This window comes from Eumetopias jubatus, unplaced genomic scaffold, assembly GCF_037043125.1.
Source record: "Eumetopias jubatus isolate StellerSeaLion01/CBP00866 unplaced genomic scaffold, mEumJub1_p1.0 scaffold_4, whole genome shotgun sequence".
NCBI lineage: Eukaryota > Metazoa > Chordata > Mammalia > Carnivora > Otariidae > Eumetopias > Eumetopias jubatus.
In genome coordinates, this window is record NW_028274810.1 from 176,771,141 (window position 1) to 176,789,993 (window position 18,853).

General features: G+C 41.2%; 1 protein-coding gene across 2 annotated transcripts in view; it reads left to right on the top strand.

The window, feature by feature from the left end:
• The first annotated feature begins 5,334 nt into the window (after window positions 1-5,334).
• ASPH (aspartate beta-hydroxylase) overlaps window positions 5,335-18,853 on the top strand; it is a 212,714-nt gene continuing 199,195 nt past the window's right edge. For both annotated transcript variants that reach the window (XR_015768103.1, XM_088022826.1), the window contains exon 1: window positions 5,335-5,742. Coding sequence is in view for 1 of the 2 variants with exons in the window: in XM_088022826.1 (XP_087878952.1) it covers window positions 5,577-5,742 (166 nt within the window). In the remaining variant the exon portion in view is untranslated. The remainder of the gene's footprint in view (window positions 5,743-18,853) is intronic.

Genomic DNA, 18,853 nt, shown 5'->3' on the forward strand with positions numbered 1-18,853 from the left:
ATTTTTATACAAGCCTAAGCACTATATCAAGCTGTTCTCATTTGATTTCAATTCTCTCAAATTTGGGAAAGAGAATTTTTCTTTAAAAATAACCTCTTGTGGGGGCACCTGGGTGGCTCAGTTGTTAAGCATCAGCCTTCGACTCTGGTCATGATCCCGGGGTCCTGTGATGGAGCCCTGCATCGGGCTCCTTGCTCAGCGGGAAGCCTGCTTCTCCCTCTCCCACTCCCCCTGCTTGTGTTCCCTCTCTCGCTGTGTCTCTCTCTGTCAAAATAAATAAATAAATAAAATCTTAAAAAAAAAAAAACCCTCTTGTGCTATGTCTAAATGGTCAAAAATTCTGCACTTGAGTCTTTACACAAGTGGTTCTCTAAAGATACCATTTGGTAGCTGCATTCCTCAATTCTTCTTTTGTGTTGGAGCTGGAAAAACTATGTGCAATGTGGATACCATAAAGAAGCAGGGAAAATAGCATCAGAATTTGTGAGACAGGTGCTTGGAAGGGATTTCCATGAAGTTCTACTAGATTGATACCCTGCAGAAGCTGGGAGGAGCAGCTTTAGTAAACATCGGGGATACTGGTGTCTGTCTCTAACTCAAAGGGATCTGCCCCAGAGAAATGAGTTCATCGAGTGATGAAGTCAGCATTGTAGCAGTTCCATGAAAAGTTACAAAATATTCAGGACTACTAGTTTATAGCTACAATATAATGCTGAACAAATTTTAAGTGTAATGGATATTGTACTCCTTAAAAGCATACTGTAGAATTTCAAATATATTAGCAGTGGTCTTTAGGTTAATAAAATCTTGTTGCAATGATACAAGGAGACCCTCTTTATTTTCTATGCTAGCAAGTTCTATGACAGTCTCTTAGGGATTTTTTTTTCTTTCTCTTTTTTTTTTTTCTGGTACGAGCTCAGCAATGCCTGTCATGTGCTTATGAAATTGCAGAATAGTTTTGAGTCAGAATGATGACAGTGTAAAAAGGCCCGAGTCAATACTAATTTGATGTAGGGTATGCATGATTTCTCACCAACTACCAAGGATTTGAGTTGGCTAATTGATTCAGTTTCGCATTATGGTAATAACGTTATTTGTTGTAAGGCAAATATATCTGCTTTGCATATTTAGATTTGATAAAATTGGAGGATCCTAGAAAGTGGTTTCGGGATACTTTTCTTTTGACTTAGGGGAACTGTTTACACATGAAGAGAATGGTAGTTTTCATGAAAGACAAATGATTACTTTAGCTATACATACACACACACATTAGATCCTTGAGGCAAATAAAGTTTAAGTAAAATTATTATCTTGCAAACAACTGAATCCTTGAGATTCCTCCACATTTTTTTTTCTGTTCTTGATTTCTCTGATACTTTCTAAGGACTTCTAAATCTCATTAATATTTCCTTTTATATACTGTAGAATTGCCATGCCTATAAGCAGTTGTTACTCTCTAATTATTTTGACTTTCTCTCCAGGTTTAAGGTTCTTTCTGGCATTAAGTTTGAAACTTAAGAAGAATCAATTAATTTTATGAGTTCCCTGTACTAGGACACTTAAGAGCTAGCAATAACCATTACATAAATGCTGTTTATTAGGAAGGGAATTTGGAACTAAGAAGTACCAGTCCTGATAGAAAATATCAAGAAGCAAAATGAAAAAAGAAATGATAGATTGCTTAGGTAGTATGTTTTCAGATTATTTTTCCATATTGCAACACAAGATTTCTTTTTTTACATTTTATTTATTTTATTATTATTTTTAATGATTTTATTTATTTATTTAACAGAGAGAGAGAGTAAAAACAAGGGGATCAGGGGAGGGAGAAGCAGGCTTCTTGCTGAGCAGGGAGCCTGTTGTGGGGCTCTATCCCAGGATCCTGGGATCACGACCTGAGCTGAAGGCAGACGTTTAACTGACTAAGCCACCCAGGTGCCCCAAGATTTCTTTATTTTTTTTAAGATTTATTTGAGGGGGAAGGGGCAGAGGGAGAGACAGAGAGAGAGAGAGAGAGAGAGAGAGTGAGAGAGAGAGAGAATCTCTGGCAGACTTCCTGCTGAGTGCAGAGCTGGACACAGGGCTCAACCGCATCACCCCAAGTTCACAACTTGAGCCAAAATCAAGAGTTGGATGCTCAAGCAACTGAGGCACCCAGGTGCCCCACAACAGAAGATATCTAATTCAAATCTGTTTTTGACTAGGTTTAAAATTATTTCTGCTCATATAAATTCACTCCATATGTTTATAATGTAGATACATGCCAAGCTTATTTTTTCTATAGTAATATAAAGTCAAGCTGTTTGGTGAAAATGACAGTTCATTTACTTGTTGAAATATAACCAATACAAGAATAATCGCTTTGAGGACATTTTGAGTAGGAGAGGACACTTTGAGAATGCCTTAAAAGTACTCTTGTACCGACCAGCATAGCCTTCATGGCAACAAATTCCACTAATATAAAATGAAAACATACAATTGAATCATGACCAGTTGAAATTCATTTTTTTCCACTATGGCAGAATTTACTATGGTAAATAAAGATGAGGAAATACACATTTTTAGTCTGCAATAATAAAATTTCACATTGGGAGGACTGCATATAAATGAGAGGCACTTTCTAGGAAGCAGGCTAAAACGCAACTTTAAAACAGTGTTCTAATAGGTATAAGTAAGTCCAGAAATACCTAATTTGGAAAGCATTTGACTAGAGGTTGTGAAAGGTCAACAAAAGAAAAAAAAAATCTAGGACAAATCTTGTCCTCAAGTTCTCACTTGCAAATCCCAGTGAAACCAATGGAAAGTTTATGGAAATATCTGAAAGGCACATTTGGCCTAGTTCAAAAGCTCTATTAAATTAGTATTTTAATACATTGTCCTAGTTAAGTCTTGTCTTTATGGTCCTTTTAACATTGCTTCACCCAGGGTTCATTCATAGCTTACTCAGAAATAACAGAAATGAGGATAGGCTAACAGGAAATTTGACCTTTTATTCAATTTCAAAGATACTTTGACTCCCTAACCTCCCCCAGCCCAATCCTGAGAAAAAACCTGTGTGAAGAAATTCATGGATCCAAGGCAAGCTTTGTGGTTTTTAATGCCCATAAAGTAGGAAGTATCAACAAGTATAAAATGTATAATACTGATGCTTAACTTTGGAGAATTTAGTCCCTGAAACTAAACTGTATATATGGCTGACAATATCTGATGTTTTAAATATTGTTATAAATTTTACTTTGTACTATTGTCAGTGTAGCTTTTACCTTGTGATACAAGGAGGAAGTCAGGTAACCTCTAACTTCCTGTGATCTGTATTTACAGAGCCTCTATTTTGGCCTGGTACTGCCTCAGTACCCAGCATTGGACCTCGTCAATAGTACCAGATTTGGTTTCTGGGAATGCGGGAGCAAAGCATCAGTTCGTGACATTTGGGAGTCAGTTATCAAAGATTTGACTTCCTCAAAGAGGTGGATTTTGATAAGCATCCACCATCAGCTTTTAGATCTATCACTGAAGATAGGATCAAGGAGACCTCAGGGACACCTGAGGTGTCCCTGAGGTCTCCTTAGGGAGATTATCTGCTATCTGCTAAGAGAAGAGGGAGCCAGGTGAGACAATCAAGGACCTGAGGTGTCCCTGAGGTCTCCTTAGGGAGATTATCTCCTATCTGCTAAGAGAAGAGGGAGCCAGGTGAGACAATCTCTGCTCAAAACCAAGCCTTGTCTTGAAAGGAAAATTTGGACCATAAACTATGGAACCAGATGGACTGAGTTCATATCCCTGCTCTATCACTTACTACTTACTTACTATGACCTCAGTTACTTTGTTTAACCTCTCTGGGCCTCAGTGACCTCATCCCTAAAAAATGGACACAAACTCAGGATTTTGTGAGAATTTAAGAGTTCAAATATCTAGAGCATTGTTTTTCTCACTTTTTCTCACTTCGGCTCTCATTATTATTTTATACTGAGTACTCTCACTTAGATTTGTCTCTTAGCCCAGCTCCCTACCCCCCACTGAAATAATGTAAGGTGGCTTGGATGGGAGAAAGGATGTGTAGAGGCAGAAAGAGATGTGGTAAGATAAAAACAAAGAGCTGCTTCAGTAAAAACTGGGAGCTCCCCTGCCCCTGTTATATCCTGACAACTACCTGACATTATTTCACAAAAAAGAGAGAGAACTTCTTCCTCTATTCAACACGACCCTCAATGGGCCTCTCTGTATCACTAGGCAGTGCCCAAACAGCATTGAGCCATTCACAGCAGAAGAGTCAGGTGGACCCCGGGGACCTGCCAATAGGGGGTAGTGGGGTTGGAGAAGAGGAAGGAAACCAGATGCCACATTGCAACGCTTTCTCTCCTTCGGAGCCCTCTTGAGACACTTCCAGGAGCAAGGTTTCCAAAACATGATCAAAAACTGGGGGAAGGTTTTAAGAAGTTGCCAGAAATGTATCAAATCACCAAACGTTTCTTGCTTATCGGTTACGCGCCAGGACTTGGCGACACAAAGATGATGGTGACGTCCCTGACCGCAAGTTCCTGTCTGGATCATCCATGGGCCCAGATATTTTTAAGACCACGTGAGGCCTTCAGTTCAGGCCCTGACAGCTCGACAGCACAGGAGGGGACCCCCGGTTGGGGACAGCTAGGAAAGATGACTGTGGACATTAGCCCGGCAGACGGAGATTTCAAATAGAGGGTGCCATCCAGGGCAAGAAAATGAACTTTTTGTTTAACATTTACACTCGCGCCTTTTAACTAAGATTCTCTGAAAATACTGATGGCATAAACAAAATCAAGTCCTGCTTTAAAACCCAACTGATCAATTAACGTATAGCTTAAGCATTGAACTACTCCTAACATCACCATTTCAGAAATGCTTTAATATGAATACAGACGAGAAACACAGCTCTTTCGCAGGGAGCGGGACTGCATTCTTTGGAGTCTATGTGTACAGCGAAGTGGGACGTGAACAAAATTCCCAGCCAGGCCACGCTTGGTGCGAACGCTGCACACGTGCCCGTCGGCCCCGCCTCCGCGCCCCGCCCCATCCAGCCAGAGCGTAGCGGGTCCGCCAACGCTCGCGAGAGCCCTCTTGGCTTCCACGTTTGCCACGTTCCAAAGGACCGAGACAGACTGGAAAGTCGAAGGCGGCTCGCGCCCAGGGCAGCCCCAAGTCTTCAGGGGGTGGGGAAGCACGGCAGGGTTCCGCCCCTCCACAGAGGCCGTTGTGACTGGCTCTACCCTCCGTCACTCAGCCTTCCGCGGGCGGGGGAGGAGGCGGGGCTCGGGCGGGAAGGGGCGTGACCGGAGGGGAGGGGGGCGGCCTGCGAGCCGCGCGCTCTCGCCGGGGAAAGCAGTCACAGGGTCGGCGCACGCGAGGCTTGGGCGCGCGCAGCCAGCACGCGGGCGAAAGTCCTGGGAGGCGCGGCGGGCGGTGCCGAGACACAGGCGCTGCTGCAGGAGCAGCGGCCCGCACCCGCCGCAGTGCCTGCCGCCGTTAGCGGCCCCCGCGCCTCCGGTGTCCCGGCTCACCGAGGGAGCCCCCACCCCTCGCCCGTTCCAGGAGTCCGCGCAATGGCCCCGCGCAAGAATGCCAAGGGCGGCGGCGGCAACAGCAGCAGCAGCAGCAGCAGCAGCAGCGGCGGCGGCGGCGGCTCTGGCAGCAGCGGCTCTGGCAGCGGCAGCCCGGGCGCGGGCACTAGCGGCGGCGGCGGCGGCAGCAGCCCCGGGGCCCGGAGAGGTCAGCGGCGTGCCGAGGCGGGGGTGTGGGGCCGGGGGCCGGGGGCCGGGAGCCGGGACCGGCCGGGCGGCTGGCGCTGCGGTTCCATCTCCCCGGATCCCGCCGTGCATCTCCTTCATCCGCGTCGCTCCTCCTTTTGGCGCGGGGCGGAGGCCGCGCTCCGTGGGCCAGGCGGGCGGACCCAGGGGCCGGGCGGAGCTGGGTCCGCGGCCTTGGGGTGGTCGCGCTGAGGAGCCCCTTCCCGGTTGAGCCCTCACCTGCAGGGCGCAGCCGGGAAGGAAGTTATTGATCTACCCTTTCTTGGCTTTGCGCGGAAAGAAAGGTGGGAGGGAGTAAGAGAACCAGTTTACCTTTGCCTTGCATATTTTGGGGAGTTTGGAAATGAGCCAAAGTCGGAGAAAGTAAATTCCTGCCAAACCAGTGGCTTTTAAGAGCAACTCAAAGGATAATATTCTGTGTGTGTGTGTGTTGGGAGTGTGTGCGGGGGGAGGGCGGGAATGATTTGAATGTTCTTGGAAATTATTTTAAATATTTTTGCTTTTGGTAGCTTTCTTAATATGCGTTGTAGTCGCCTTGAAAGTATCATAGAATATCATAGAATACCAGGTGAACTTCTCTATTTTTTCACTGTCTTCTCTTTTTTAAAAATACATGTTGGATATTCACCTTTCTCCATGTGCTTACCCAGCAAAGAGAACGGTGCAGATGTTTTAAATCTGTTTCATCTCATATTTCAGTGGTTCTCAGTTTGTTATATACTTCCTTTGACTCATTTAGGACATTGAAACTGCAGTACACGTGTGTGAATGTGAGCTGTAATTTTTCCTTTTTGAAATGATTTAAATTTCTTGTTTACTGAGGTCTACATGTAATCATTTATATAAAGGAAATAAGTTAGATAACTATAGTCATACTTCAAATAACTTTTTTAATAAGCACTTATCACCATATGAAAGTATCTTATTTTCCTGTGTATTGTCTTCCTGTCTTACCCCCCTCCTTGTTCATTCGTATTGCCAACTCCTAGAATAGTCCTGGACTTAATAGGTGCTCAATAAATATTTGATTAATGAGTGAATGAATACATTTAAAGGGCGAACGTAGTGTAAACTCATTGCACAAATTTACATTTTAAGAGCTAATATTTGTATTGTAAATGAAAAAAGATACACACAATTTGAAGTTCAAAGAAAGCATATTAATTCACCTTTGACATAAGTAAAAGTTTGTGTTCCTTTGTCGCCTGTCCCTAAATGCCAGTCGGTTGCTTAAACAGGCAGAAGAGTACATGAACTGTCTCCGGCAGCTTTGGCTACCCTTTTAAAAATTTCTAAATGGGAAGGTCCTAAACACCAAGCAGGGAAAGCTGATGAACAAGACTTTATTGTTTTGTTAATGTTAACGGTTGTCAGAAGTTTTCTGTAGCTGTTTACAAGTGAAGCACATCTTTGTTCCATTTTATTCTTTGTACTCATGGGTAGAAGAGGCCTGATTGCATCTGAGGAAGTCACTGTATAAGGACTATTATTGGGTTCAAATTAGTATGGGGAAGTGTATATTGTGTTCCCACCACTACTGGTTCTTTAATAACTGAACCAGTTTTAACAGGCAGGTAATAAATTTAGGAAATGTTATGACCTGAATGTATTCTGACTTTGATATTTAGATGTTTTAGAGCTTCCCCTGTCCATATTTAAGGATCTATAGCCTTTTAAGCATTATTCACCTTGATTGCATGATTGTCATTAAAAGACATGGTATGTAAAAAACATAACTATATTACAAAAACAAAACACAAAACATTTTTAAAGAGTTGGTATTGGAGTCTTGCATGTTACATAATGAGTAGTTTTTTTCCGCAGCCATTTTTTATAGTAAATATTGAGTTCTGACTGTGTGCCAGGTAGAATGCACTGGATGGAAACAGGGATTCTTTCAGTCTTAAACAGTTACACCACAGTGTGAAAGTGTGATTCTATTTATATTGTTTGCTTATAGCAGGTTATACCTGGAAGATAAAGCCGACCTCCTTTTTGTGGCTATGTTTATTGAGTCTTTGAGGTATAGACGTTGATTCCCAAACCATTCTCATCTGCTAGGGAAATCATAGAAGCTGAAGAAATTTTAGCAGTGGTATCACCCTAAGGCCCATCCAGTTCCCTCCTCTAATTTTATGGATGAGGAAATTATTGCCCAGAAAAGTTATATAGTTCATTGAAGGTTGTGTAGGTCTTGGAAGCCCAACCAGTTAATGGAAGATCCAAGACTAGAACTCAAGTTTTCTATCACTCATGCATGATACCATAATACTTGAATTTTAGGTCCTCTAATTTGTAAGATTTTATGGGAATTTTAGAGTTGAAGTAGATTATCTCTTTCCTTCTGTAGATTATCTCTTCCTCTCTGGTTCTGTCTATGGCATACTACACCAAGTTATTTAATTAAAAAAGTACGCTTTTTTAAAGATCACTAATTAAATTTGACTAAAATTATGTTTGAAATAGTACATTTGAAAATCTTAGTTTGAGAAGAAGTACATGGGCTCAAATAGTAAGTTTTTTGAGATGTTTTGCATTGGTTATCTGAAGTTGATGACATTGGTCACATTAAACAATATTTACTGAATTTTTGTACGAAAGTATGGGGGGGGAAGGACTCAGTCCTTTGAAACATTCATTTTAGGGAACAAGTGATTATCTGGCTTTCTCTTTATTTTGGTGATCGTTTTGTTGAAAAATGATGTTTAGAACTTAGGGGATTTATATAATGGCTATTTTAAAGCAAGTGCCTGCTTTTCATTTAAGTCTTCAGCTTAAACTGAAAACCAATAAAATGTCTAGTTTCATAGAGAGCTCAGTTTTACCTCTTCAGTTTTACTCTTTAAAATATAAAAGAAACATGAGTAAATTGGACATCTTACCTTAACTTGCATATAAAAATTTCATTTGCATGGACAGTTGGGCCCAGGGGAAACTTAGTTCAGATTTATTGATTGGAAAAATTTTGGTTGGGAAGGATCAAGGTGGCCTCTTGGGCTTAGTTTGTAGTTTACAGACTCTGGTATGTGTAATGTTTTTGTTTAGCTTTTCCCTTTTGAGTATCATTAAGTCTTTCCCTGGAGCTTCCTATGAGCTACAGGGATGTAAACATCTGTTTGTCAAATAGTGTCAGGCTACTACGTTACCCTTTACCAGTAGGTGTCACTGTAGAATCCTTTTTCCTTTTTCAGTTTGAAGTTTTGATTATATAATACCACTTAGTTTTTTAATTTAATCAGTTCTGTACAACATACTCAGAACTATTGATGGACAACTGCTTAAAAACTTGTAGGCATTGCTCTCAAGGTCTCTAACAGTAGATTTTGAAATTTATCAGTAAGAGTTTGTCCCTAGCAGCCTTATTTATTTAGCTTATCTTACTTAGAATTAAATGCATTCATTTTTTTTAAGATTTTATTTATTTATTTGATAGAGCCAGAGAGCACAAGCAGTGGTGGTTGGGGGTGGGGAGGGGGGTACGGCAGAGGGAGAGGAAGAAGCAGGCTTCCGGCAGAGCAGGGAGCCCAATGCAGCTGGATCCCAGGCCCTGCACCCCTTCCCTCCTCCCCCCTTCTCCCCCTCCCCCCATCATGACCTGAGTTGAAGGCAGACATCCAACCCACTGAGCTGCCCAGGTGCCTCTATAATTAAACGCATTCATATAGTATCTGTAGAACTTATGCATTCACAGATTCATCTGATGAATACTAATCATTTAGAAATTTGTTTTTTCTATTTTCAGTATAGCTTGGACTCCTTGTAACGAACAGATACAACGCACTGCTGATTTTATTCTGGCTCCCTTGAATGCAGAGGCCTTGGTGAAATTCCCTTTCTTTATCCATAGGCTGTCAGTTAGGGCCAGTTGCTGAATCCTCTGTTAGTCATTCTAGGATGAAAAGACAGGATGAAAGCTACAAGAACTGTGTGTGCTGTTTTGTGTTCAGATGAACAGCATTTTGTCCAGCCAGATCATTTGAAACCAAGTACTAAAAAATGTTCTGAGGGAATTCTTGAACACATTTTAAAAAGACCAGACATATTAACCTGTAGGAAGTAAAAGGAAACGTCTGTATTTTAGTCTTTAAAATCATGTGTGGCAGAGAGATTACTAGAAAAGGAAAAGTTTTCTTTTCAGCTAATTAGCAACAAAGTAACTTTGATAAAGGCCCATGTGAACTATCTACCTTATTTTTAGTCAGTACAGAAATATAACCCCTGAGCTCTCCAGTCCCTGACCCCGCCCCCCCAAAGGAATGTACTTTAGGATCTGTTGACCTGGATTCATATCCATTTAAAAACTGTGTAGCAAGTCTCTCCGAATCTCTTATCCTGATCTCTCCAAATTGAAGAAGTCTTCTCTTATTTCAGGGTTGTGCTAGCCCTCAAACCAATTTTTTATGCCTTTGTAAGGTTCACCTCAGATATATTCATTAAAGTTTCTCTAAGGGTAAGGGTGAGTACAAAACTTTGGAGAACCTAAGGGTGCAGAGCTAAGCAGGTCATTGCATGCTTGACTTTTTTTTTTTATGATTTAGAAACAAATCCTCTTCGGTTACATTGTGTTAGCATATGTGTTGTAAGTGAAACGGCTGCTCTAGCAGTTGTGTTTCTGCTGTGGCTTTGAGGACCACTTGGTGCATTTTTGTCCACCTTGGAAGGTGAAGGTGCACCATTTGTAGATCTGTTACATTATTTTATTTTACTAGAGCTCACATACATTTTAGTCTCTTGATGCTGTTTTTAATATCATGAAAATAGGCAACTTTGTGTCTTGGATACTTTGCATCTCCTAAGTAGTTCAACTTCATTCTGTACTAAGGTACAAAAAAAAAGTTTTTTTAGATTTTATTTATTTGACAGGGTGAGTGAGCACAAGCAGGGGGAGCGGCAGGCAGAGGGAGAGGGAGAAGCAGGCTCCCCGCTGAGCAGGGAGCCCAATGCGGGGCTCAATCCTAGGACCCTGGCCCGGGATCGTGACCTGAGCCCAAGGCAGACACTTAACTGACTGAGCCATCCAGGTGCCCCTACAAAAAAAAATTTTTTTTTAAATTAACTTCCCTTTAGTAACACCTGAAGGTACGGAGAACCCATCTACAATTTACCTCGTCTCTGGGGAGAGCATCAGCCACCTGTTGGGAGATGTGGAGGTGCTTGGGTTAGCTCATCTGTTTCGGTATCTGCTGCCCCAGGATCCACTCAGTACTGCACGCATGGGTGTGTGTCTGTCTGGGTGGGTGCATGTCTGGTTCCGTTCCATAGTTCTGGCGATTTCTGCTAGAAGACTAGATGTTCGTTTCTTTTCTATATGCCAACTGTAGGGGTATATCCTGGAGTCCTGTGCTTTAACCTTTTCTCTTTCTTCTGGTGGTGTGGGGAGCCAAGATGGTGTTTTCTTGTCATTCATTATTTATTTTTTTAAAAAATGTATTCTTCTGAAATGGGAGAGCTTCAGGCATTTGGTCTGCATTTGATACTTGTTTTTCAGGGATGTGTCTTAGTTACCTTTGGCCGATGTGGTTATCTTTTAATGGCAAATCACTAAATGCAGTTTAGTTCTGATCAGATTGATGACCCTTGAGGACAAATTTGCTATAGATAACCTATTAGACTCAAAGGAAAATCTGAACTTACTTCATGAATAAATTTAAAAAAAATAGTTACATAAGGACTTTTGAAGGGTTTGGGCTGTTCTTTGGCCCCTTGTGAGATCCAGGTGGCTTGTCTAGTCATTCTGGCTGTAGTGTAACTGTCATTATCTGCCACAGTTGTTCTCTGTGCTCTAAAGCAGATAGGGTTAGTGAATTAAATGGGGCTGGGCTGGTGGTGGAGGGGTGTCCCATTATAGCAGAGTGGAAGGCCCTCTTGCAGGGCTTGGAGAAATGCCAGCACTTCTCTCCCACGTATGTGCCTGCACATTTAACCCAGTGACTCATTCTGTATGGAAGCCAGCAAGCATCAGCCTTCATTTTAAAGTGAAAGAATATTGTTTGATAAAATAATTTGATTCCATAACCAGTAGGGTATAGACTCAGTGCTGTTTTGATGTCGTACTCTGTCTCTAACTTCTGTTTCATGTTTATCTTATCGCTAATAGACACAATTCCCTCCCCTTTTCCCCATTTTTCACCCTGTTTTAAATTTCACATTTCCTGAAAAGATATACTGGAAAGCCCTTTTGGTCTTAACGTGTGCATGTACATTTTATTTAGGAGCAGTTAACTTTTTTTTTCTTACATGAAAATAAACTGTGTTGTAAATGTGTCGAAAGACTAGCGTTTAACTTTTTCATTCTTTGAATCAAGTTGATTTGAACGATTGTCCCTGTCTGAATTTTAGAAATTAATTCATGCTTTTTCGTCGGTGAGCCATCTCTCTAACTTCTGCAACACACAGATTTCTGTGTACTGTTCTTTAAAGCTCTATCTCTTTGAAATATTGCATCTTGAAGACCTATCCACTGTCCAGGTGAAGAAATAAAATGTTGCCAAATTCTTGGTTTCTCCTCTCCTGTGCTAACCCTTCCCAGTCACTCTTACATGTTTTGTGATATTCTCCTGCATTTCTTTATAATGTATAATGTATAGACACCCAAGTAATATATATTATATAATGTCACGCTGCACTTTATATAACTAGGCGTCCATTTGTGTAAACATAACTATTGTCAAAAGCTGTATGGATGAAAACTGCCTAGGAAGTGTATCTTTGTGTAGCACATGTGAAAAGCTTTGTGACCAGGCTTATACTTGGCAGAGTAGCTTGCCACCATTTGTTTGGGATTCTACCAGCTCTGGCTCTTTGTTTTCACATAGACAGCCCCTCCCCTGTATGAATGTACCACTTTTTTGGTTAGCTGTGGTGCTGGCAAAGACCACTTGGCTTGTTGAGTTTCCTTCTTTCAGACACTGCTGTTCTGAACACCTGCGGCTGCCCACCCCCATGTGTACATTCCGAAGGGCTTTCCTAGTTGGGAATTGGTGGTCATAAAAATACACCTGTTGGGATGCCTGGGTGGCTCAGCCGGTTAAGTGTCTGCCTTCCGCTCAGAGCATGATCGTAAGGTCCCAGGATTGAGCCCCGCATCGGGCTCCCTGCTGAGCGGGAGTCAGCTTCTGCCTCTGCCTGCCGCTCCCCCTGCTTGAGCTCTCTCGCTCTTTCTCTCTCTCTCTCTCTCATTAAAAAAAAAAAAAATGCATCTATTAAACTTAACTTGCTCCTGCCATCTACGTGGTCGTATTAGGTTTGCGCTCCCACTCATGCAGGATACAGCTCCTTTTTGCCGGAACCACATTACCGGCGCTTGGTAAGGCTTGATATTCGCAAGTTTAGTGGGTGTGATATCGTTGTCTTGTGGTTTCAACTTGCATTTACTTGCCTGTTATTCCCGAGAATAGCCATTTGTGTTTCTTTTTCTGTGAATTGCCTGTTCATTGAGCATGTCTGTTTTTCTGGTGTGTGGTAGTTGTTGTTCATTTTTTTTATTTTTCGTTTTGATTTGTAGAATTTCTTTTCTATATCCTGAACCTTTTGATTATTTGTAAGGTGAAGGGCTTCTCCCAATCCGATTATTTGCCTTGTCATTTTCTATACCATATTTAGTTGAACAGAATTTTGAGATTTTAACATCTTAATATTATAATTTTTACTTTATGGTTTGTACCTTTGTGCTTTAAGACATCCTTTCCAAAACAGAGATCGTAAAACATTCTCTTATTTCTTCTAAAATATCTTAAATTTTGTCTTTTCACATGTAGATCTCTAAACTACCAAGTGTAGATTTTATTGTCTATATTGTGAGGTAGAGGTCTAATTCAATATTTTTAAAAAACGGATGATGAAAATTTCCTGTACCCTCAGTCGAAGTGTCTTCTTTCTATGCTAATCCGTGGGATCATGTATTGTATATAAATCTGTGTGGCTCTGTTTTATTCCAAGCATGTAGGAGCAATGCCTCACCGAGTCACTCTATAGCATATCTGATCAGGCAAGTCCTCTGCCTTGTCTCTTTACCATTGTCCTTGCTGTTTTTGAACCTTTCCTTCTGTGTGACTATACTGTTTAGCGTGAGCTTATCAAGTAAGTTTCATGAGAAGTGTTTCAGGATTTTGACCGGAATTATATTGAATTTATAGCATAATTTGGGACAAATACACAGTTATAAAGCCAGGTCTTCCTATACGTGAACATAGGATAATTTCCTATTTATTTAAGTCTTATCATTAATTTTCATAATTTTATCCAAAAGTTATACACATCTTTGATTACATTTAGCCTGGGTACTTCATGTATTTTTGTTTTTAAACTAATATTTTAGTATGAAAAATTTAGAATATGCACCCAAGTTTTAAGAGGATTGTATAGTGACCCTACCACCTAGATTTTACAGTGGTTAACATTTAAATTATTTGCTTTATAACATATCAATCAATTAATCTGTTTTTTATGCATTTCAGAGTAAGTCGTAGACATCAGTATACCTCACTCCTAAACATTTACATATGTCTGACATTAACTAGAGCTCAACATTTGTTTATGGTTTTCGCCACCTGAAGTAATGTTTGCATACAGTGAATTGCACAAATCGTAGTATATTATTCTCAAGTGGTCTTTATAAATGTTTACATCTGTGTAACCCAGGCAGCCTGTTAAGATAGAGAATATTTCTGTCACCTCAGAAAACTCCAGTCTCTTCCTTGCCACCACCTCTGCCTTCAGAGGCAATCATTGTACTAAATTTTTTCACCATAGATTGGTATTGTCTGTTTTGGAATTTTATTTTGTAAGTACTTTTTAAGTCTTCTTTGAGTCAGCATATTTTTGAGGTTCATCCGTGTTGCATGTATGAGTATCTTGTCGTGTTTGTTGCCAAGTGGTCCATTGTGTGACCAGAGCACAGTATGTTTTTCTGGTCTTTTACTGATGGACACTTGGGCTATTCCTAGTTTGGAATATTATGAAGAATATTCTGTGAATATTGTAATATTGGAGATTTCTTTTTTTTTATTGGATGTATGTCTTCATTTCTCTGAGTAAATACCTAGGAGAGGAATTACTGGGTTATAAGGTAGGTGTTTGTTTAGTTTTATAAAAGAACTGCCAAATTATTTCCCAGAGTGGTTGTACAATATATTTTACACGCCCACCAACAGCATGTGGGAATTCTAGTTGTTCTACATCTGTACCAACATTTGGTGTTGTCAGTCTTCTTAATTTTAGCCATTCTGGTGGGTGTCAGTGGCTTCTCATTGTAGTTTAAAATTACATTTCCCTGATGACTAGTGATGTCATATAGTTTTTCTTGTGGTTATTGGTCATATACATTATCTTCTTCTGCAAAGTTTCTGTTTACCTCTTTTGCCTATTTTTTATTGCCTTTTTTTTTTTTGGTCTTTTTGTTACTGAGTTGTAGCTTTAATATATCCCAGATAGAAGTTCTTTTCAGATATATGTACTGCAAATAATTTCTTCCAGTCTATAGCTTACCTTTTTCTTAATAATATCTTTTGAAGAGCAAATATTTTTATGTTGATGTTCACTTCATTTTTTAACAGTTTTTGTTTCCTTTATCTTGTCTAAGAAACTTTGCCTATTTTCTTTTTTTTTTTCCTATTTTCAAGTTACAAAGCTATCCTTTTATACATTCTTTTGGAAGTTTTGGGATTTTTTTTTGAGAGAGAGAGAGCATGTACACAAGTGGGAGTATGGTGCCGAGGGAGGGAGAAAATTTTAAACAGCTTCCAGGCCGAGCCTGGAGCCTGACACGGGGCTCCATCTCACGACCCTGAGTTCATGACCTGGGCCAAAATCAAGAGTCAGACATTTAACCAACTGAGCCACCCAGGCCCCCCCTAAATTTTAAATATCTTTAAATTCTAGTTATTTTTGGGCACCTGGGTGGCTCAGTCGGTTAAGTATCTGCTTTTGGTTCAGGTCATGATCTTAGGGGTCCTGGGATCGAGCCCCACATTGGGCTCCCTGCTCAGCGGGGAGTCTACTTCTCCCTCTCCCTCTGCGCCTTTCCCCCGCTCATTCTCCTTCTCTCTCTCTCCCAAATAAAAAAAAAAAAGTATAGTTATTTTTGAGTCAGAATTTTTTGAGTCTTTAAAGTGAAAGTCTTTATAAAATAGACTGGATATTGTAATACCCATGAGAAGGTAAACCATTGGATCCTGGTAATTTGGTTGGGTTGACTTGGTATGGAGCCCATTTTCCTGCTTAAACGATAGTGACTAGTACTGGATACATTACTTTTTTCCAAACTCAACTGTCTGTCTTCATGAGTAGAACATAATGCTTGTTTTCTGGAACTTTCAGGTTTATTTGATGATCTTATGGGTTTTAACTATTCAGTCTCTTTAGTTGTAACCAGTAAATACACCTGGAGGTCTAGGGTACCGGACACAGATCTGAGGTAACGGTTACTGAAGGGCTCTGTGTCTCATGAAGGTACTAGTAGATTTACATGTTGAACATTGATGTGCCCTGTGTTTCTGTTTCCATTTTGTTCTGTAAAACTATAAAGCTAGGACATCTTTAAGGTGAAGTTCATGTATGTGAAGGTGCAAAGCTCATAAAGCAACTTGTATTTTTTTTTTTCTTTCTGAAGTGGTACAGTATTTGTGCTAATAAGTCCCCAGCTACCTTTTCAAAATTCTCTTGTGATTAAGGAGACATTTAGGATGACTGAATAAGGTTGAGTAAGGTTGAGTAAGATGAAGAACTGTTCAGTAGCTTAGGTAAGTACTGATTTGGAATAAATTACATGTATTTGAGACCTTCCTCCTTAGCTGGCCCCTCAACAATGTCTTGCAGTCCACTGTGTGTTCTTAGTTGACATTTACCCATGTTGTCAGTACTAGCTATTTAAATCTTCAACTCCTTGAGCTCGAGGCCTTACTACTTCCCATTGCATTTTGACAGATGACTTCCTCTCATTGTGTGGAGAAATCAGGGACATCCTTCAAGAGTTTCTCATCTTGGGGCACCTGGTGGCTCAGTCAGTTAAGCGGCCAACTCTTGATTTTTAGCTCAGGTCCTGATTTCAGGGTCCTGGGGTTGAGCCCCAAGTCCGGCTCTGCCTTCAGCAGGGTGTTTGCTTGAGGATCCCTCTCTCCCCCCGTCCCGTGCTTTAAACTGACAGGAGGCTGATTTAGGCACACCCCCCTCCCCCGCCTGGAGTGGGGAAACAGGGGTCTGGGACCTGGGATGGTTGCAAAAGCCAGTACAGTTGCGAATCTTGACAAGATATTGCCCTAATTTGCATGTGAGAGAGAGGGCAAGAACTGAGCTGGTGACGTATATCTTTAATGTGTAGTTCAGTACTGCCCCTTTTCTTTCTTTAGACTGAGGAGGAGGCCCAGTAGGGTGGAGGGTGAGTAGAGAGGAGCCAGTACCACAGATAGAAAGAATTTAGAATCTTGGCATTCGCAGCTGTTATACACCTCTGGGCCCCCACCTGCCTAAGAATAAAACAAAGACTAAGACAGGAGGCTGGGCCTTCCAGGGGAACCCTCACTGGTGTGTCCATACCATGTTCTCACAGACCGGAGCCATCACTTACCTACCCCTGAGAACTCTCCTTCTCTGCCCCTTCCCATAGCCTAGTCCCCTTTGTTTAGTTTTTCTCATTTAATGAAAAACAAAACAAAACACAAAACCTCCTTCTACTCTGCCTCTTCTACCCAGCCAAATAGCATAAATGAGTAATATGGGCTCCTTTTCTTCTTCCCTTCCCTTCAAGTCTTTCTGGTCAGAGTCAACAGAGACTATATTAACCCCAGCGCTACTGGGCTCTTGTACCTTTTCTTTATCTGCTCCCTGAAGGATAGTCTTCCCCGGGATTCTCTGCTGGGCCCTGTTCTAATCCCATGCTACACACTCTCCATAGCTTTAACTGCTGTCTGTCGATGGCTTCCAATGCTTGGTGCTCCTGAGCTATAAACTTAGCTGCCACTTAGCGAATGCTCACTGTCTGTCAAACATTGTATGCTTCTTTAGCTTAGCATTTAATTCTCATAGTAATTCTCTTCCTCCTCTCTTTGTAGGTGAAGAAATGGAAACTTAGATTAATTTATCAAAGATCATGGAGCTAGTAACAGTGGGAACTGGAGTTGGGATCCCAATTCTGACTCTAGAGCTCCTTCAGTTGAACATTTCAGGTCCTCTAGTTGTTGCTTAGATTACTCCTAACTGGCCCTGTTTCATCCCTCTGTCATAGCCATCTTTATAAAGTGGAGATTAGGTCATGCCCCTTCTTTATTTGAAAACCTTGAGTGGTTCCTCAAGGACTCAAGATACTGTTTAAATTCTGTAGCGTGATCTAGGGAGCACTTCACGATCTTGCCCCCTTACCCTCTCCAGCCACTCTCTGCTTCCCTCTCTACGTTTATACTGATTAAGCCATATTCAGTCACTTTCTGTAGTCTCCGAACGTACACATGCAGTTTCTTCTAGGACAGCTCCTCGCTTTGCCTTTCCCTGCGTGATTCCTAAATAGCCTTTACAATTTAGTTCCTTCATTAGCCCTTCCTGTTCTCTCTTCGGTGTCTTCCCATACCCTGGGCTTCGTAACCCCCACACCCCAAGCACGAGGTTCTGTAGCGCTCTCCACATACCACTGTTTTAGTGTCTTCATTCATTTATTGGTTCCTTCAGCAGATGAAAGTGTTATCAAGTATCGGACAACAAAACATCAGACTGGACTGGACCTGGATACTGGCTCTGCTACTCAGTAGCAACCAACTATTGGTTGCCCTTCAATAAAGTCATCAAACCTCTCTTAGCATCTTTAACTCTTCTCCATCTTTAAAATAAGGATAGCATTACTTGCATCATAGTTACAAAGATTGACTACACAGTGTCACATAGTAAGCATCTCATTAATACACTTATTAAAAGTGGTGATGGTGATATTCCTGTGAACAAAACAGACGTTTGTTTTGGACTGCAATGATCTGTGGTCTTCCATTCTTGCTTGATGGTAAGGGCGGCATCTGCGTTAGGAACAGATACCAGACTCAGACTTCCATAAACAATTAGGACTTTTCTTCCTTTAAAGAGATGTGGTGCGA